This window comes from Electrona antarctica, assembly GCF_951216825.1.
Source record: "Electrona antarctica genome assembly, chromosome: 19".
Classification (NCBI taxonomy): domain Eukaryota; kingdom Metazoa; phylum Chordata; class Actinopteri; order Myctophiformes; family Myctophidae; genus Electrona; species Electrona antarctica.
The window spans coordinates 162,552-184,063 of NC_136800.1; the positions used below are offsets into that span (position 1 = coordinate 162,552).

At 42.6% G+C, this 21,512-nt stretch overlaps 2 protein-coding genes across 2 annotated transcripts; one reads left to right on the forward strand and one right to left on the reverse strand.

Moving 5' to 3' along the window:
- The first annotated feature begins 5,704 nt into the window (after nucleotides 1–5,704).
- On the forward strand, nucleotides 5,705–7,913 carry jund (JunD proto-oncogene, AP-1 transcription factor subunit). Its single transcript, XM_079529616.1, has one exon. The coding sequence runs from the start codon at nucleotides 5,968–5,970 to the stop codon at nucleotides 6,976–6,978; it is 1,011 nt and encodes a 336-aa protein (XP_079385742.1). The 5' UTR covers nucleotides 5,705–5,967; the 3' UTR covers nucleotides 6,979–7,913.
- Nucleotides 7,914–11,022: 3,109 nt separating this feature from the next.
- On the reverse strand, nucleotides 11,023–17,071 carry LOC306943346 (ras-related protein Rab-3A-like). The gene is made up of 3 exons (XM_079529617.1): nucleotides 16,958–17,071; nucleotides 15,586–15,710; nucleotides 11,023–12,314 (listed from the first exon to the last, which is right to left on the reverse strand). Exons 1-3 carry the CDS (start codon nucleotides 17,017–17,019, stop codon nucleotides 12,124–12,126), a joined length of 378 nt encoding a protein of 125 aa, XP_079385743.1. The 5' UTR covers nucleotides 17,020–17,071; the 3' UTR covers nucleotides 11,023–12,123.
- Nucleotides 17,072–21,512: the final 4,441 nt, after the last annotated feature.

Sequence of the window (21,512 nt, forward strand, 5' to 3'; positions counted from 1 at the left end):
CAGCCGGATTATACTGCCACCTGCTGTGACAGCAGTGCCACTAAGAAACACTATTAAAGCAAAGGACTTCAAATTAGACATGTTCCTATTAGGCTATGGGCTATATCTTGCGCCACCCCTTATTCCTTATCCCTAAATTAATTTGACATTTTTTACTATTTTAAAAAACCTTTTAAAATAGTTCAAATAGCCGATCTACAAGCTCACAATGTCTCGATGTAGATCGGCTATTTTAAAAGGTTTTTTTTAAATAGTAAAAAATGGAAAATTAGTTTAGGGATAAAGGATAAGGGTGGCGCAAGATGGAGCCCTATAACTATATATTTTTGCCCAGTAATGCCATATTGTAGCCTATATTCTTGGCTAGGGAGAGACCAATTTTCCCGACTGGAATCAGTGGAATGAGAATGACACTCAAGCAAGTATAGGCTACTTAATTGGCCAGACTTTATGATTATGATTCCACGTTCCTATAGACTTCTAATGTATAAGTTCAGTATTGGTAGGCCTACTAGGCTACTTCATAGCCATCAGTTATGGCCAAAACAGGAGACATTCATATCACATAGGCCTACATGCTACCTTAAATTGATAGGTGAAGGTAAGTGATTTACCTTTGTAAAAAATAAGGATAAAATAGCTCTACGGTGTATATATTCTGATATAACAGGGGTCTCTTTTGTCTCCCCTCCAGCACAGTAAACAGAAAATGCATTTTCACTATATATCACTATAGTGCAGGATTGGCAGAAAGGGACAAACTCCAGATGGCGTGAGTCTGCTGGGACAATATAGGGCAGGCAGGGGTGAGCAACTTTGACAATGGAGAGGGCCACTATATTTCCACACTCACTCCAGAGGGCCACAGTGCATATTACTGTCGTAAGCCACACCCGTCTTCCACTTCGCAGTTCCGTGGACCTCTAATATGAACCCCCAACTGACTGCCGAGTGTGACCGTGGACCAGGCCTCTTCATGGAGCCCATCAGAAGTGTGACCGTGGACCCGGCCCCCTCACGGAGCACGACATGGACCTGACGTGGACCAGGCCCCTCCACGGAGCCCACCAAAGTGTGACCGTGGACCCGGCCCCCTCACAGTGCACGACCATGGACTGCTATCATATCATTACGGCCACTACACTATATCCTAATATTCTCATACATTATATATTATTATTATCCGACAACATTACTATACCATTATTATATTATGTTACACTATTTCATTCATTATATTATCCTACACTATTTCATTCATTATTATTGTTATTGCTACTACTTGTATTTGCCTGTATCTCTTTCCCTGTCTATCTCTCTTCTATTCTTCTCTTCTATTCTTCCTGCTTTATGAATTTGTGGGTGTGGGAAGTCTGATTATTTTAGAGGCAATACAGGTAATACTGAAAAGTTAGTTTTTGTTACACATGGACAATATAGTGATAAAACATGGGTACAATACAACAGAACAGGTTGAATAATGCTTTTGTACGGTAAACGGTAATAACAGAAGGTGAGGGACAGTCAACAGACAATGATCTTAACTTATGGATAACATCAAGTCTCAGCTGAGTACGTGTATATTATACATGGGTCTATTTGTCCAAAGTGATTCCAAGATATGTGAAACTGTCAACCTGTTCTATACTGTATCATGAATGAGGTATATAGTCGTGTGTTAAGTCCGGTGTAGGTTGTTTTAATGCCCAATTATGTTGGTTTGTCCACATTCATGGTGGTTGTGGCTCAGGGGTAGAGTGCCTGGATGGTAACCGCAAGGTTACCATCCCCCAGACACCGTCTCCACACCTTAGTGCAAAACGGTCTTAAGCTGCGCACTTCTTAAGCTGCGCGCAGCTTAAATTCTGAGTTTTTAGACAGCTGGTGGATGGAAAAGAAGCTCCACCTCCGCAGACTTTTTGCGCGGAGGAGAGCGTTTCCGGGAATCTGGCCGTCGCGCAAAAAGTCCGCGGAGGTGGAGCTTCTTTTCCATCCACCAGCTGTCTAAAAACTCGGAATTTAAGCTGCGCGCAGCCGAGAACGTGCGCAGCTCTTTCGATAGTGTGGCAGCACCTAGAGTTAGTGTCCTTGAGCAAGACTCTGAACCCCTAATTGCTCCTGATGTGCTGGTTGGTGCCTTGCATCGTTTCCGCCACCATCGGTGTATGAATGTGTGTGTGAATGGGTGAATGTAATGCACAATCTATGTAAAGCGCCTTGGATAAAGGCGCTATATAAATGCACCATTACCCATTCAAATAAATAGTCGTCAGTGCACCACTGTGTAAAATGAGAAATTGTTGTTCAACACAATAAATGGTAGTCCATTACAGAGTTATTGCCATGAAGCAGTCCGAGAATGGGACTGTCATCAGAGAATAATTAAAGTATGTGATGTTACATTGCCTTTAAATCAAAGCTAATTTTTTTCAGCTGGCCACATTGTCTTAAAGAACTCCATACAACGCTTTATGTCAGTGGTTCCCAAAATGTTTCATGTCAAGGACCCCCAAATTGACACTAATTAGATCGCGGACCCCCATTTGAAAAGATATGCAAGGGACCCCCATAAGACAAGATTTTCCCAGCTCTAGCAAAACCTGTTTATAATTTCAAGGACCCCCAGTTTGACATGCATTAGTCTACGGACCCCCCATTTAATGACATTTCTATCTCTGAGACCCCCAATTGAAATCTATGTTAATTTAACTCTGAGAGTGTACAAATGGAACCAAATGGACCCTAACTGGTCCATTTGGTTCCATTTGTACACTCTCAGAGTTACAGACCCATAATGGCCCATTTGGTTCCAAACTATCATTTAGCTGGGGACCCTTCTGGAACTGCCTCAAGGACCCCTGGGGGGTCCCCGGACCCCACTTTGGGAACCACTGCCTTTATGTATTCAGAGAGGCATGGCCCGATCTGATATCTTGGAATAACATCGTATGTTTTCAGTTCAGAGCGTTCTGAAGTCCACACCCCTGTTGTGAAATGACTCACACTCTTTGGACACAGTGCACTCGGCATGCGAGGGAGGCTCGCAATTGGCTACAGTATAACATCTTCAGTGTTATTTTAACGCTGCAGCGTACATATGTAACCAAATGGACCCTTAACAGGTCCATGTAATTACATTTGTATGGGCTACACTCAGAGTTGAAATGAACACTGAGGATTTTTACTGTGTATATACATAAAAAGTGCTGCACTGAGAGGAAGGATCACATTGACCACATTAATAAAAGTATGGAGATAATTTTTTCCCCCCTTCTTCCTGCGAAGAATGCAGGAGCTGATATATCTTCAACGAAAGGGTCCTTTTTGTCCTAAATTTGTGTTTGTGCTTCACGTCAAAAAGCAGCACATAGATTATAACAAACCGACTCCGCGTCTGAATGAAAAACGTCACACGCACGCACCTACACGGGCTTCTTGATCGCTGACCACCCACGCAACCTGCACTGCAGTCCTCCTTGACAACAGCCTCCTCCTCCCCCCACCACCACCACCACCCCCTTTCCATTCACCTGCCTCCGTCGCTGTCCTGCGTCACTCCCTATGTCAGCGTTGCCATGGAAACTAACGATGCCCTGTGCTGTGCGCGCTCGCTCTGTGGTGCTGATGCAGGCGGTGGTGCTGCTGACGTCGTCATGCGATCCCCAGGGGTGGAATAACTAACTACACGCTTAGTTTCCACCTCGGGCAACCGAGTATGCAGCGCTATAATATAGCCATGGTCTGTCTCTATAGCCCCAAAGTGTAACTTTCATCTCAAAATCGGAGATGATTTCGCAAACAAAACACCAAAGTACTGTAAATGTTCAGTGCTTGTGGATTTGGCCCTGACATATACTATAGTCGTTATTGGTTATTTATTTCAGCTGTCTGTGAACCTGCTGTGAATTGTCTATAGAAACAGCATTAGGCTGGAGTGATTATTTTCCATAAATATTTCATATCTTTGCTGTCAGGCATGAAGCCTTGTATCTCCATATTTCAACGTTTTATGCCTTTACACGGCTATTTTCACTATATTAAACCCATTTTGGGCGGGAACCCCTTTTGATGTTTTAAAACATTATGTTATGAACTTGTAGGTCTGCTATTTTTGAAAAATCGTGAAAATGTGGCGCAAATCTTTGAATATATATTATTTCATTATTTTTAACTCAAATCTTTGCTTCTGAGGGGTTCCTGGAACTACATATTTCAGATGGGGGTGTTGCGGCCAATTACATATCATTGACATGAAATATTGAGCACCACTGATATAGAAACATGAAGTTTTTTTAGAAAATTGTCATGATTTAGAAGACATTTTTAAAATTTCGATGCCAGGCCTAAATGGTTTAAAAATATATATCAATAAATGAACGGTCTGGGACTTACAAGCTTTACACCTGACAGCAACGATACAAGGGTGAAGGTATAATAATAATAAAGTGCCCTTCCTGCAGATATTGTATTGTGTTGTATGCTATCCTGTTCTCTGTCTGCAGCTGGTAGACAGCTCAACATCAAAGTAAAAAGAAGAAAAAAAAAAAAAAAAAAACGATAGCCTGTAAATTTACAGAAACAAAACATGGTTTCCTCAGTGCCCCTCTCAACACTTCCTTCCCCTTTTCATACAGGCGTGAACTCTTCTCCGACGATACACTTTCAGTCAGACCTTTCACTGACCCAGTTCACTTTTCACTTCTCCTTGACTGTTTATGAAGGCTGAATGTTTTTCATTCAGCGGTTGTGTGCATACCAGGGATGGCTGAGCGCGGCTCAGAATGTGCCTTGACAAGCTGAAGTGTATCAAGAGATGTCATGTTTGTTTCCATGCCCACTGATAAGATAAATGGTACATTAAATAGATTATAGTGGGGATAGGTTCTGCCTAAGCTTTTTTTTTTTTTACCACTCATAACAAATCCCCACATTATCAACAAATGTTAGGATTCTATTCTATAGGCTCTTGATAATTTCTAGAGTCTGGGTTTATTGTCCAGATGTAGTATTGTTATTACATATTCAATAGCCTACTTTTGATTAGAGAAAGTTATATTCCCTTATGAAGCTGTCAAGTTTAAGCCAGTACACTTTATAGTATTACAATTCTATTCTATTCTATAGCTTAACCAAGTTAAGCTATATACATAGTACACGTACATTCTATTATAGCTTTATGAAGCTATCAACTTAACCTAGTAAAGTACAGTTTAATTCTATTCTATTCAAGTTAACTCGTCTGTATACCTCTGAATATTCATTCTATCACTTTCAAGATGGCGTGAGAACTTTGTCAAAAAGTTACTCTTAAAAGACCGGGCCTTGTCTGTGTAGATGAAGAAATAATGCTGTAGGCCTGTGTTCTTCTATTCTTCTTCCCTCCTTTTAGCCTTCGCCTCCTTTACTTTACCTTCCCCGCCCAGATCTCTGCTCTCTTTTAGCGACCCTGGGTCTTTTTTATGCTATGACATCAAACCACAATGCACTGCACTGTTTGTAGTTTACCTAGAGTCTCCATGGCAACAGGGACCGGGCTCTGCCCCCTATTTAAACGAAACCGGAAACAAACGTCATTTTGGGCCAATCTCAGCGCTCTGAAGTGACATAATGGAATTTTTAGGGATAGAAAGCGAGCGGAGGGTTGGGTGTGTGTGTGTGTGTGTGTGTGTGTGTGCGCATAGCAGTCGTGCCATCGGGGGGAAAGGCGAGCGCTTGTCGGGCGTGTGTGTGTGCGCAGGAAAGACAAATCCTGATCGGCAATCTGAGAATATAGACTCGTGAAGTCAGTCGATAGAATTAGAACACTGAAACAAAAGTGAAAATAAAGGGAAGACGTTGGGGGTCACGTGAAGTAAAGGATCGGATCGCGGGCTGGTTATATCTTTTTCTTTCCCTGCTTGGATTTTCCTGTTGACTGCTCGTTGTTCATGCGTAACGCTCAACATTCCCTCATGCGAGGGGGATAGAATGGAAACAACCCTCTACCCAGGCACCGCGCTCGACGACAACAGGATCTACGGCATCTATTCCCATTCCCAGAGCAGCATGATGAAGAAGGAAATCAATCTGAACCTGGACAACAACAACAAGTCGAACAACGATCATCACCACCACCACCATGGCATCCTCAACTCCCCGGACCTGGGACTCCTGAAGCTGGCCTCCCCGGACCTCGAGCGCCTGATCATCCAGTCCAACGGCATGGTGACCACCACGCCGACGTCGCAGTTCCTCTACCCGAAGTCCGCCAGCGACGAGCAGGAGTTCGCCGAGGGCTTCGTCAAGGCGCTGGAGGACCTGCACAAGCAGAACCAGCTGAGCGAGGCGGCGTCGTGCGTCTCGACGGCCGGCGGCGACAGGCTGGATCTCATCGGAGGAGGAGGAGGACCCAACAACAACTCGGTCTCTTCGAACAACAACGCCGGCGGCGGGCTCCAGGCGTCCGATCTCCCCGTGTACACGACTCTCAACGGCTACGGCGCCGCGGCCAGCCCGCTGGGCACCACGGTGAACTACTCCACGGACACCATCCCGTTCCCGCCGCCGCCATCTCACTTGCTCAACGCGCAGCAACAGGCGGCCGCCGCGGCGGTGCTGTCACGACTCCAGCAGCAGTCTCACCACCACCACCACCACGCGGGGCTGAAGGACGAGCCGCAGACGGTGCCCGACATGCAGATCGGCGGCTTCGGCAGCGACAGCCCGCCGCTGTCGCCCATAGACATGGACAACCAGGAGCGCATCAAGGCGGAGAGGAAAAAGCTGCGCAACCGAATAGCGGCGTCCAAGTGCCGCAAGAGGAAACTGGAGCGGATCTCCCGCCTGGAGGACAAGGTCAAGGGCCTGAAGACGCAGAACACGGAGCTGGCGTCCACGGCCAGCGTGCTCCGGGAGCAAGTGGCCCAGCTGAAGCAGAAGGTGATGAACCATGTGAGCAATGGCTGTCAGCTTCTGCCGAACCAAGTCCAGGCATATTAGAGAGAGAGAGAGAGAGGCAATGAATGAGAGGCATGTTTAAGCCTGCTATCCACCACTTTGTATTCTGTATGGATCTCTCTTTGACAGTTTGTAAAGCTATAAGTGGGGTTCTCATTCTGTGAGGATCTAAATGCCTGTGATCAGTTGAGACAGATATACCTTTTTCTCATGTAAAAAAAGGCATATAGACAGTCCATTGTCCCTGAATATATCAGGATCAGTCTTTATCAATGCAACGTCCAGGTATAAAAGCCATGACTGACTGAAAAACACCTATTTGCATTAATTATGTAAAAAAGGATAAGGCCATGATGATAGCCTGAATGTACTGGGGCATCACACAGGTCAAAGTGACAGCAGATCTATAGGCTATATAGCCCATTGTTTAATGAAAAAATGTGGGCTACAAAAGCATTGTTATGCAGCAAACAGGCTAATTTTTGCTGCCCTCCATAGGGGACCATGTAGCAACTCAGCTATCCAGTGGAGTGGAATACAATAGCCTTATGCCTGCATGTAAAAAAAGAAAAAGGACAATCTCAACAGTGCAACTTAACACCAGGGTGTCAACAGAGTGCTGTCATCCAAACCGTGTAATATAATGCCTTACTTGTTTACAAGCACTTACCAATGACAAATGTATATTTTATTTACCGAAACGTACATGTCTTATTTTCACATTATACTGTCCAAGTACTTGTAAGCTGCCCTTCCTTTTGCAAATATGAACAGTGCATGTCGTGTAGCTCTTGTGTACAGTATTGTATTTTCAATGATTATTGACTATTGTGTAGCTATTAATGTTTATTTTTTTCCAGTACGATCTCTTCATGAATGTATATCTGTGTATACGTGTTGAGAAGCCCCATATAGCCATGTGTAATGGACTTTTACCTCCCCCAAAAAACCTTTATTAAATTCAATGCATTATTACAGCTGGCTGTTGTGTTTATCTCGACCTCACGGAAGGCCAACTTACTGTAAACAACAAAACAAAAACAATATGCCATACTTGATTCATGTTATCAGGAAACTCAAGGACTATTCTCTGCATGATTGTAGTAACTGGAGTACTTCAGGAGATGAGAACCAAACCATACATGGTCAAACAAGGCTGTATGAGTGGAAAATAGTAAAAAAAAAGAAATATATATATATATATATATACTGCAATATTATGCCCTCTGGTGGGCAGAACTAAGAAATCCTCTGGGCTGTCATTTACTAAGCCAACAGCAGAATATTTCATCAGCTCATTAATACATTACTGTCTTTTTTCCGACAATGGGACAAAGGAGGCATCTTTTACAACTCATTTATTGATTCCTCATCCTTTGCAAACCTGGCTGGCATTACAGAATTACAACACGACTAAAACCCAACGGGGGGGGGGGGGGGGGGTATTTACAGTGAGAGAGGGGGGGAGAGGGTATAGGAGAGAATAGAGGAAGTTTACAGCTGTAGCAAAATGCAATATGCAATAACAACATGAATGACTGATGCAGCGAAAACAAGCATTATCCTCCGGGAAGTTTTCAGACCTCGATTACTTCCAAAACATTTTCCCTTTTTTTGAAATCTACTGGAAAGTGTAGTAGAACATAGTAGTGAAACCATTGCTTTTGCTTCTCCAGGCTTCACTTCTAAACCAGACCATTTGTTTTAGGTTGGCCCCAACTCTAAAAATGTGTCGAGTGTGTCGTGTCGACTCTGAAGCAAGCGTTCTTCTAAAGTGTACATATGGTTTATCTGGAAAGCGCTTTGGGAGGAATGATAAGCCAAACGGGCCAAGGCCCTTTATTCAAACAGTATTTTAAAACACAGAAAGCCTTTAGGCAGGGTTACTTGCTGCTGATAGGCAGGCATTATACAGTGCAAAGGCTGCTATATTCTGTGTTGAGGAACACAGAATATACAGTTTTACCAAGTCTTCATTTCTTGAGAGTAGGTTATGCAGCTTGTTTGAAAAGTACAGAAGAATACAGTATATGTACAGAAGTACATTTAGGGCTCCATTTTTATCACCGCTAAACCCCTTATCCCTAAACGTCTTTGCCTTTTTACTATTTTGACAAACATTTTTGAATAGTTCAACTAGCCAATCTACATTGACACGTTGTGAGCTTGTAGACTGGCCATTTTAACTATTCAAAAAAGTTTTGCAAAATAGTAAAAAAAAAAAAAAAAAAAAAAAGGCAAAGAAGTTTAGGGATAAAAGGTTTAGCGGTGACGAAAATGGAGCCCATACTGTCCAAAAAAAAGGGGGAAATTGGAATGCTTTACTGTTTTAATTGAGCAAGTCTTGCTAGGTTGTATGTTCAGCGACATGACACAAACATGAATTGGGGAAACTGCCCTTTGCTCTAGCATGGCATACTGTTGAAAATGTGTGTTTTGAACATTAACGGAGCACCAGTAAATAAATAAAGTCATAAATACTTGTATATAAATAGAATTCTGAAATAATTTAGGTGCATGCATTCCCATGCAGTCTGGGAATGTATGCAAGTTCAAATGTTCTGCATCGTAAACACACACACACACACACACACAACACTATTCCCTTGTAGAACCAGAAAGGGAGAGAGAAAAAGAATTAATCACACCATATGACATTTACCATGCTTTAGAAAAAACAATCATACCCTAAAGTTTCCTCACAAAATGAAAAGAAAACCTGTATCTAGCTACTGATAACATGGGAGGCTATCTGGAAGTCAATAGAAAAATGTGCAGATTTGTTAGTGTACCAGCTGCATACACAGAACTTCTAAGTGTCTGCATATATCCTTTGCAGTGCACAGTACACGGTGAGCAACAGTGAATGAGTACTTGGACAGATTAAGGGACGGTTTGGGACTTAACGTTTGCTCCTGGACGTCGAGCATCGATCTCTTAGCTTACAACACTGCATGGTTCTCAACCTTTTCAGGTCATGACCCCCCCAAATTAACCATATTTTAATCCCCCCCCGCCCACCCCGACAAGCACTTGGTTATTGTAGGAATTGAGGCATTACATTAGTTCGACTCGGTTCCACAGATACATATTTTCAAAAGTTTGGCCTCTTATGTAATTTGTGACAATGTTTGAGCAGTTTGTATAGTAAAGTTTGTCGATTACTTTTGATGCAGTAACGGTCTTTTTTTCTTTTCTTTCTCCTCTTTTTTTGGGAGGCATTTAATACTTGTCACTTCACTGTCATCTGGGGACCCACCAAAACCATGTGGGGGGGGGATCCTCAGGAGCCACGGGTTGAGAACCACTGGCTTTACGATAACTAACTAGAACTGCACTCTGTCGAGTGCCTACTTGCGCGTTGCACACAAGTAGGCCATAAATGGCCTACTAGTGCGCAAGCAGAGCGAGCAAGTACTGTCGACCGCTACGAACTTTCAAGTCTCAGCCTCTCTGTAAAACATTGACATTAAATACTAAAGTCGGGTTATAACTGGTGACGTAATTACGATATGTTTCAATATTGGTTGGGTAACAGTATGTATACATGTATGTAAGTTGAAAGTACTATACTGTGGTCGGCTGGCTTTTTTTATGTGCGTAGGCTTGGTAGGTATACATACCGATGTTGATGGTGACGTAATTAAGATATGTTTCAACGTCGGGTTATAACTGGCTGTCGATGGTGACGTAATTAGGATACGTTTCAAGTGTCGGGTGAATTAAAGGTAATGTCTGTATGTATACATGTATGTAATCTGAAACCCATCTTTATTACGTCACCATCAAAAGCCAGTTATAACCCGGCATTTTAGACATATCTTAATTACGTCACCATCAATACCTATACCAAGCATACACGTGCATTCGTACCAGCACGACCACAATACTTGGTATTGCTCTGGTTGCGCAAGTGAAAAAACTGTAGGGGGGGGGGGGGCAGGGTCGGGGTCACATCTCAGTAGGCTCACAGCAAACACACCATCATCCAATCAACCAACCAACCGGGGAAACAACGAAACAAAAAGCAGACGACAAAAAAACATCACCAACATGCACCTCTGACAAAGCACAGGAATGCATCCATGACAGTCATATTTTATATATTATTTCTTCACAATAAATCTATTTTTTTTGTTATATATATATATCATTATTTATACATCGTCTTTTCTTCATAAAAGAAGCCTGTTTTCCATCAATTATTTTCCTCTAGTCAAGGTTTACTTTGAAAATCCCCCAAAACAAAATGATTATTAAATGTTAAGTAAAAAAAGAAAAGAAAAAAAGAAAAAAGAAAGAAAAGCTCGAAGCGAGTGCAATGTTCTATGCTGTGTCCAAACAACAGAATGTCTACAAGTCCAACAAAAATAAATAATCTAACCGATATGCAAGATTTATTTTGGTCCATTTTCTTCCCCCATTACTTAAAATCCTACAGACAAAATGTAAAGACAATCTGGCAAGCGACCCTGTTTCGACATCGGACTTGGACCACGGGCGTCTGCAGAAACTCACATGTGTGACTGGGATGTATATAGTGGTGATTTTAACACGTTTCAAACCACACCCGGCCCAATTCGACCAAATGTAACTATCTGTTAACGACCTGTATTTCCGAAGGGACTATGATGACGCAACATTTTAATTTGGTGGCCTTTTCACTTGAGGCGCTGGTTCTTGGGGTGGGGGGGGGGGGGGGGGGGGGGATCAATGAAGTCACCGACTTGGACTTTACTTGGGAGTAAAAACACCATATATGAATAAGAAATTACATTAATTATTATTATGCCCTGACCCCGGCCTTGTACAACTTTGTTATACAAATAATTAAAGATACATGTATGTATGGCTGGTGTGTAAGCCCTGTGTAATGCCTGACGGAGACAGCGAGTTCAGGCCAGGGTTGTACTGTACACAGTTCTTTAACCACTCTGCAATTATATTTGTCTTGAACCAAAGAACAACAATAAAAGACAAAGAAAAGCTTACGTCAGGCTAAAAATCTCAGGGGGATTGACAGCTCACTCCGACAGTGCATGTGACGTAGTGTGAGGGGTAAAGAGCCTCTTTCTCTCTCTGTGTGTGTGTGTGTGTGTGTGTGTGTGTGTTGTGTGGTGTGTGGTGTGTGGTGTGTGGTGTGTGTGTGTGTGTGTGTGTGTGTGTGTGTGTGTGTGTGTGTGTTCTTTAGCAAGCACAGTCCTGGTGAGACCTCTGGGGCGTCTCGTTGAGCTGTGGGCCCTGTTTGGAGCCCGTGACGGTGGGGTCAGCGTTGTCCAGACTGTCCGACATCCTCTCGCAGATGATGTCCACCAGCCGCTCGAAGGTCTGCTTCACGTTGATGTTGTCCTTGGCACTGCACTCGAAGTACTCGAAACCTGGAGAAAGGAACATTTGCAGACATTTTCGTAAATGTGTGTGTGTGTGAGTGTGTGTGTATATGACAGAGAGTTTGTACAACCAAGCCAGTTGCACCACCTCACACCAAGTTCAAAACTTAGCCTAGTTATAACTTAATGGCTTTTAAGTCAAGCCATTTTAACACAATCTTTGCTGAAACGAGAACATCTCGTGAATAGCTACTGTACCCCACTGTAATGTGCCAAAACAAGATTACGAGATTTTGATTAAAAAACAAATAAAAACAAATATTTGGATTTCTTTTGTTTGTTTTGCATCCGACGTGAATGTGACGAGCACGTGGCCGCGTGCGCACTCACTTATTTGCCATTTTTCTGCTCAATCCCAGTCAATCTGGGATGTTTTGGACCTTAGAAAACCTGAAAACAAGCTAAGCTAATGATGCTACCACCACAGGTTGCTAATATTGTATCCATAGGAGACCATACCAACAGCTATGGACATAGATATAAAAAAAAAATAGATGCCTCATTGGCCGCTGCAGTTCGCTGGGAGCCATGTGTGTCGAGGGGAGGGCGGAATAATTTACACTGGGGGGAGGAAGTACGGCGGAAGAGTGGAAGGCACGCTACGTCACGCTGCCACTCAAGTGACTACTGGCGCATCTTTGCCGAACATGTGCTCTGTGACGCACACTCATGCTTCCGCGGTGCTTCGCAAGGGGTCTCGGGATTGTTTTGCCCTCCCTTGAGCACATGCTCCGCTCCACAGCCGAAAGGGGCGTCTACCTTTATACGTCTATGGCTATGGATGGCTACACTTCCTGGTTAGTCACAAGGATAGTCTAAGAAGGATGAGACGCGAAGACCGTACGGGCGACGCCATGTTGCTTTGGAAGGAAAGAAACATGCGCAATGGGCTATATGCAGCCAACACTTCCGCGTTCAGCTTCCTTGGTCTCAACTGCGCATGTTTCTTTCCTTCCATGGAGCACCATAAGCAACATGGCGTCGCCCGTACGGTCTTCGCGTCTCATCCTTCTTAGACTATCCTTGGTTAGTCAGAGGGCTGCTCTTCGTTGTTTTTTCACGGATTTCTCTGGCACCGGCGCCACATTTTCCCTAGAGGGCTCGGCTTGTAATGTGTTTAACCCCATCATTACATGCCTAGCATTGCTGCTAGGCATGTTAATAGTTAATAGATTAATCGAAATTATGCAATTAAACTTAACTGAATGTAATGTTGTAATGGGCGGCCGAGGAACCCCCCCACCCCGCCTCGGTAGCCACAGAAACGTCTCTGCTTTTGCATGTGACGTGACAGACAAGACAGTGGACTTTTCATTCATTTTATTGCTCATACAAAGATGCCATTGCCTGGCCCTGTATCTCCAATGGTCAGATTAATATTTGATTAAGGAATATAATGTGCCCTTTGTATTCTTTCTGTATATCAGCAAGTAGATTTTGTATTCACACATTGAGGGAAATTAAGATTCTCAGATAAATAAATAAAAAACGCTCCTTATCAACTAACCTGCTAATAGATCGATAAGGTTATCAAAACGTATTAAATTATCAATGATCAATTAATGAATCGCTAATTCCCATCCCTAATTGCAGCACATTGTGAGTTTGTAGATCGGCTATTTTTGCTGTACGACGGTGTCATGCTTAAGTGGTTACGCAAGTTGTTTTAGTTTACCTACCCAGTTTACCTACCCAGTGGTGATAAGTAACTAAGTAACATTTACTTAAGTACTGTACCTAAGTACAAAGTATTTGTACTTTACTTAGTATTTACAATTTCCAATACTTTTACTTCTAGACATATAGTGCACTTTAACTGCAGCACTCTACTATAATTATTTGAAAACTTCAGTTACTACTAGTTACTTTGTAGATTTGGATTATCATTACAAAACATACATGAAAGCTGCTATAAGCAATAATATGTCAACATTTTGAGTAAAACGCTCCCCAAAAAGATTTAGTCTCTGTGACACATCTAGGGGCCACAAACTGCATTCAAAGATGTTCCTAGAAGCTTTGTCATTGGTCGAAAAAAACCCCGGTCTATGACTAACCAATACGGAAGTAGACAGGCAAATTGACCAATGACAAAGCTTCTAGGAAAATCTTTGAATGCAGATTGTGGCCGGATATTTGAAACTTGAAATGAGACATTCGGCATAATGAGTACTATTACTTTTGGTACTTTAACACTGCTGCCAGAGTTCTTCACAATAATGGCGCTAGAGTGCCAAGCATATGGGCACATTGCAACACATGTCCAGGAGCTGTGTGCAAGGCATTGCCTAGCAACGGGAGCTGTCAAAAATGGATTACAGCGATCCCGTTTTACCCATTCTGACCTGAGAAAAGATTCTACAAAATGTCTTCTAAATCCTGACAGTTTTCTGAAAAAAACGATGTTTCTATGTCAGTCGTTCTCAAACATTTTCATGTCAAGGACCCCCACGATTATATGTAATTGGCCGCCGACCCCCATCTGAAAATATGTTGTTCCAGGGACCACCCCCCCCCCCCCCAGAAGCAAAGATTTGAGTTAAAAACGGTCGCTGTGAAAGAATATATATATATATATATATTCAAAGATTTGCGCCACATTAACGATTTTCCAAAAGTAGCAGATCTACAAGCTCGTAGCGCACCTTGTGAGCTTGCTACGATCTTGCTATTTTTCCAATATATTTTCAATAGCATAACATAATGCTTAAAAAACACCAACAGGGGTTCCCGCCCAGAATGGGTTAAAAAGGACCAAAATATGTGTATACATATTACACGTCCAAGGCACATGCCAGTTTGATTAGAGAAGACATGTATACACGTTTTTAGCATCATAGGTGTTTAGTACATTTCTATGCCAATACTTTTACTCAAGTAAATGTTGAATTCCAGAGTAACTTCTACAGCGCTTCTACAGTAACTTCTACAACTTCTACTTGTAGGTCTGCTATTTTTGAAAAACCTGTGAAAATGTGGCACAAATCTTTGAATATTCTTTCAGAGCGAACGTTTTTAACTCAAATCTTTGCTTCTGGGGCGTCCCTGGAACTACATATTTTCAGATGGGGGGGGTCGGCGGCCAAATACAGATCATTCTGGGGTTCCTTGACATGAAAATGTTTGAGAACGACTGACATCGAGGTTTTTCAGAAAACCGTCAGGATTTAGAAGACATTATTTTGTAGAATCGAGCTCAGGTCTGAATGGGTTTTAAGTCAAATAATTGGGTGCTTTTCTTTCCACCACTTTGACCTACCCAGCTGTTCAGAGAGCTGTCGGCCTCTCTCGGCGGCCACCACTCTCTCGTCCTCCATGTCACATTTGTTCCCCACCAGGAGGACCTGGGCGTTGTCCCACGAATACGTCTTGATTTGGGTCGACCTGCCAGCCAAACAAACACACAGCACTTTGAAAATGCACTGGCTCATAATTCATGTCCTCCAGGCAGGCAGGCCGGGCCACGGAGACTTCAGACTAGAGTGTTATTTATTTCATTTCTTTGCTGCAGAAGTCGTTTTTTTCCCCCTTCTTAATAATTAAACTGAATGACTCACTGGCTACATGGAGGCCAAAAAAAAGTGACTGGAAGTATATTGGTCCATTTATAGAAAAGACTGCACACTTCTATTCTCTTCTCTTCTATCTATTGGACTATGTAACATAGCTTTGTAAATATATTTTGTTGTGTGTGTTTGTTATTTTATTTATACTAAATATTGTACATTTGACAGCAACAAGCAATTGCCTGGGGTCATTCTCCCAATTTGTGCCCAAGACGTTATCCCATGGTGTGCCCAAGACGTCTGAACACGTCTTAGGACAAAAAAAAAAAAAAAACTTTTAAACTTTTTTGTTTGAGGAGGGGGGGGGGGGGGGGGGGGGGGGGGGAAATCGGATGGGCACCCCACGTCGCTATTTTGAAAGAATACAAGGGCACCCAAACTGTCGTAGTGGAGTCTAGGGACCCCCAGGAGTCCTTGACGTTAGTTAAGTTAAAATTGTTAATATAGCATTAAAAAAAAATCTGTTTAACCACTTTAACCCTGTATACGTTGGCTGATCTACTCAGAATATAAATTGTGAGCTTGTAGTTCAAACCACTTACTTCAAAGTCATCGATAGCAATAATCGCTGAGAAAAGAATGGACCTAGTTGCCCACTGATTCCTTACCACACTGGTTCCCAAAGTGGGGTGCGGGGACCCCCAGGGGTCCTTGAGGGAGTTCCAGGGGGTCCACAGCTAAATGATAGTTTGGAACCAAATGGTCCCTTATGGGTCTGTAACTCAGTGTACAAATGGAACCAAATGGACCCTTATGGGTCTGTAACTCAGAGAGTGTACAAATGGACACTCAGAGTTAAATTAACATTGATTTTACAATATAAATTGATTGTCCCAGAGATAGAAATGCCATTAAATGGAGGTCCGTCCGTAGACTAATTCAGGTCAAACCTGGGGGGTCCTCGAAATGAAAATGGTTGAAAATCCCTGTTAGAGCCATAAAAATCGTCTCTTTTTGGGGTCCTTGGCGTATAATTTCTAATGGGGGGGTCCCGCAGGCTAATGAGTGTCGATTTGGGGGGGTCATTGGCATGAAAAAGGTTTGGGGGGACCACCGATTCCTTACCAGTCCTGTACGGCGTTGAAGGACTCTTCATTTGTGATGTCATACATGAGCATGAAGCCCATCGCTCCCCTGTAGTACGCTGTGGTGATGGTTCTGTAGCGCTCCTGGCCAGCAGTGTCCTACACACACACACACACACACACACACACACAAAACCACATGTCAGGGCTGTTAAAATCAGTGTTGTTTTTGGCAGCACATTTTTTATTTTAGTCATAGTCTTTTGAATGGTTTTCCTTTAGTTTGTCACCAGGAATGTCTTAGTGTTAGTCTAGTTTTAATCGACTAAATATCATAAGATTTTAGTCTACTAAATCTACGGGTGATTTAGTCGACTAAAATCTATTTTGACGGGCCTTGATGCAGTCGTAATGACCGTTTTTACACTTGCTGAAAATAGCAGATCTACAAGCTCACAATCTGCTATTTTCAGCATGCAACCAAGTGTAAAATGACTTATACTGGATCTCTTGTCCACTAGTCCCTCCCTAACATTTTAATCTAGTTTTTATTTGTTGACGGAATTGTCATCAAATATATTCAGTCTTAGTTTTAGTCATCATAGCTTAGTTTATTTAGTTTCCATTTAGTTTGTCAGTGAAAAAAGGTAGTCGAACATTTTTCGTCTTAGTTTTAGTCGACGAAACACTGGTTAAAATGTGTATCGTTTGGTTCAGGGGTGGGCAACTGGCGGCCCGTGGGCCACATGCGGCCCCCACCTTCACTTAATGCGGCCCGCAGGTTAATATCAGAATACTGATATAGTATTGATTTCAGCTGTTGCAATTCCAAACATACAAACATGACCTGCTTTAAATATACTTAATGACTAGTATTAAAGGACTAGTACTTAACGACTAGTATTAGTAGTATTGTCTTTTTGTGTACAATTTGTATTTAGTTCATAAAGTTATCATAACTAAAATTAAATCCATTTGAAAATCAATAAAAAGGTTACTTTTCAGGTTTCTAATAAAAAAATAAGTCAGTATTTCAATTCAAATATAGCAAAAATATTTTTGCTACAACAGTAATATGCAATGCGGCCCTCTGGAGTGAGTGTGGAAATATAGTGGCCCTCTCCATCGTCAAAGTTGCCCACCCCTGGTTTGGTTGGATGCATTTTTTGATGTTGCGAGACACGTAAGATTATCCTTGATGCAATCAACTGTCCTCACGTGAACCTACATGAAAACGGTGACAATGAATGACGCAAGGCTATTGTCATTCTTTAACAATGTTACAGGATGCCAGGATTCTACAAAATCAACAAGTTCCCGTGGCGTGGCACAGCGTTTATCATTAGGAAACAGACACCCAGTGGGACAGAATTAGGCATTTCGTCCATGTGTTAGTCCATGTGTATCAGATTCAGGACAGAGAGCAGACAAAGTGAACTTGTGCTAAGCAGAGAAGCTATAATCAACAGATCGCCACCATAGGTGGCATCCAGTCATGTTGACTCATGATTTTAAAAAAGGTGACCAATGCCGTATTTGCAGATATGAAGGTGGCAGGATGGTTGTTATTGAGGATAGAAAGGAAGATTCGGTTTCTGAGATAAATATTTCTATCCCATCCAGCATTTTATCGGAGATCAGCGCAGAGATGCAATTTTCTGTGCAATTAAATGGTGTTTGTTACATTCACATACCCATTGACAGTGGAGGCAACCATGCGAGGCAAGACAGTCGCTCTAGTTCCTAAGCCACTGTCTGCTCTCTTCCAGGATTCGTGGCACAGAAAATGTTTGGGTAGCCTCCTAAGTGAAATTTGTGCTCCCAAATCAAAAACCTTTTTTATCCTCTCACTTTTTTTGTAGTTATAGAGGGTATGCGCATGACATCATCATCATACCCGAAAGTTATGCAGGAACGCCTACAGAGTGTCAAAAAACTACTTTCTGGCCTTGACAGCCCATACATCCAAACAGAAAAGTCCTTTCTGATCGCAACGACATTAAACAAAGTTAAACTCACTTTGCCACTCGATCTGCCATTCACTTTATGCATGAGCATACCCTCTATTGATTAGATTATGGCCTGATCACTTCAGTGGTAACTAGGCATGTAATGATACTCAACTCACGATACGTATCACGATATGAGGTTCACGATACGATTTTTCACGATATTTTCAACACAATTATTTTCCAGACAAATGACCGAAAAATCTTTTTTTTTTAATGATTTATCTTCCCCCCAAGCTTTTTTCACAATTTTTATTTAACTACATTGCAAAAGTAGCATTACTTTTCATATAAAATGACTTAATTTCTGTGCAACAACTGTAAACATGCTTTCATGTTTAAACCTAGCTCGAGTTAACATTTCTTCTTTTCTTCTTAGGCATCTTAGGATAGATGTAGACCTATTTGACAGTGCAGAAACATAATTGCCTTCCTTGATGTATTAATGAGCATCAATAAAGACCATCACCTGTGTCACAGACACATACAGCTCCCCTCTGCAGGCCTCTACTACTGAAAGTGACTGCATGGAGTCTGTCTCATTTCTCTCCAAAAGCATGTGAATATGATGGAATATGATTACAGCTCACATTTCATATCACACACACTAGCCGCCCTAAAAAAACGAAAATCAATATTAATTTTTAATAAATCGATACATATCGTCGGGATATAATATCGATATCGTTACATGCCTAGTGGTAACTGATGGGTACATAGGGGAATTAGGCCGTTTCTACACTGTCTCTTACTCACTACTCCTGTAACATGTTAAGAGAAATTCTCAAATTACAGCAGTATGAAATTGTCGGGCCAACAGTAGATGGTTGACGTCACAAACATAACACGCACTTTTGTCAGACACAACAGTAAGTATGTGGTGCATGTGGCACCATTGTTGAGTAATGCACTCCCTGTGTGTCCCTTTTATGATTATTATGCCCATATGGAGTTCCACATTAGCCATGTCCAAATGGGCATCGGTAGTGTGAAGAAGATGTGAGGGCTGCGCAGAGTCCCAAAGGGGTCCGGAATGCTTTTCAGACCAGTCATTGGTCCGACATGCGTTAAGGTTGGCGACCGGATTAAGGTTGGCGAACATGCGTTAAGGTTGGCGACCGGATTAAGGTTGGCGAATATGCGTTGTTTTGCCCACAAGGGAGGGCAAAACATTCCCGAGATTCCTTTGCGAAGCCCTGCGGAAGCATGAGCGTGCGTCACAGAGCGCATGTTCGGGTCTGATAAGTACCAGAAAAGATGCGCTGTGATTGGCCAGTAATCACTTGAGCCGCAGCGTGACGTAGCGTGCCTTCCACACTTCCGGCGTACTTCCTCCCCCAGTGTGAAATTCTTCCGCCCCTCCTTCAACACACATCGCTCCAACGAACTGCAGCGGCCAATGAGGCATCTATTTTTTTTTAATATCTATGGTCCCAAACCTATAGTATATTCAAGGCTATAGGTTTCATTCAGGCTGGGTGGACGGTGGCTGTCATAAATGTAACATCCGGATTTGATTAGCCAACACAATCCATCGGCTTTGCGGATCCGTCAACCGGTGTGTGACGTAGTTTCTCTGATCAGCGCTACTACTAGATGTGAAGGCCACGTAGCGGCATGAACAACAAGCAATGAAAAGAAAAAAAAAAGAGCATCATAAAATTCAGATGTGCTGCCCTGCCCTGCCCTGCACTTAGCTAAGTTATGTTGTGACTGAGACTTCCATGTTACTGTATGCATGCATTTTGTATTGTAGGCTTTAATCCGTGCCCTTTTATTTGTCTCTCTAACCCGAAAACTGTGAAACATTCTGTAACAAACAAGTAAAATGGATTTAAAAGTACGGTTTCAATAATGGTTTGCTTCTTAGTTTGTCAAACAGCTTTAGCACAGGAGATGGACATTTTGTATGGTTCTGCGGTTTGAGACATTCACGGAAAATTCACTGAATGCATCTCACGTAAACAATAAATCAAGTTCTATGCCTGTCAGAGAGAGAGGGGGGGGGGGGGGGGGGGGGTGGTAACTGTACAGAGCTCTAATGAAACAAAGCCTTCCTGAGACACCACCTTTTCAAAGCGTCTGTGCATTGGAAGATACAGCATAATACAAAACAGATCAAATACCGAGTCCAGGCTATGTGTTGTACAGAACACAAACGGTAATCTGATAAACCTAATGAGCGCAGCTGGCTTGGACCTAAATAAAAGTTTAACATGATGACTCAGTGTAAGTAAGAGAGCTTTGTGTTACAGAGAGAAGAGAAGAGAAGAGAAGAGAAGAGAAGAGAAGAGAAGAGAACAGAACAGAACTATGGCCCTCATACTTGCCACATTAGTCATGGTCTAAAAAAAGAACGAGAACCCCCCAATATCTGGATCCATTGAGAGAACATCTCCAACTATAGCTGTAGCAGAATAACAAAATGTGCTTACATACTAGTGCTGAAAACAGGCAGGCAGTGGCACCAGACAATCCAGGGCACTGTCCATGGACTGTCCATTATGTCTTTTTTAGGGGGTGGGGGGGTGGGGTGGGGGGGTGCTTAAGACTGCAATGGGACCTTCTTACTGGTCCCACTCACTC

What these genes read in the sequence shown, in the direction of transcription:
- jund (XM_079529616.1), top strand. Translation starts at nt 5,968, where the DNA reads ATGGAAACAACCCTCTACCCAGGCACCGCGCTCGACGACAACAGGATC.
- LOC306943346 (XM_079529617.1), bottom strand. Translation starts at nt 17,019, where the DNA reads ATGGGCTTCATGCTCATGTATGACATCACAAATGAAGAGTCCTTCAAC. An exon ending in TTCAACGCCGTACAGGACTG is followed by an intron (nt 15,711 to 16,957) that starts GTAAGGAATCGG and finishes TTTGGCTGGCAG; the next exon opens with GTCGACCCAAATCAAGACGT. An exon ending in ACAGCTCTCTGAACAGCTGG is followed by an intron (nt 12,315 to 15,585) that starts GTAGGTCAAAGT and finishes TCCTTTCTCCAG; the next exon opens with GTTTCGAGTACTTCGAGTGC.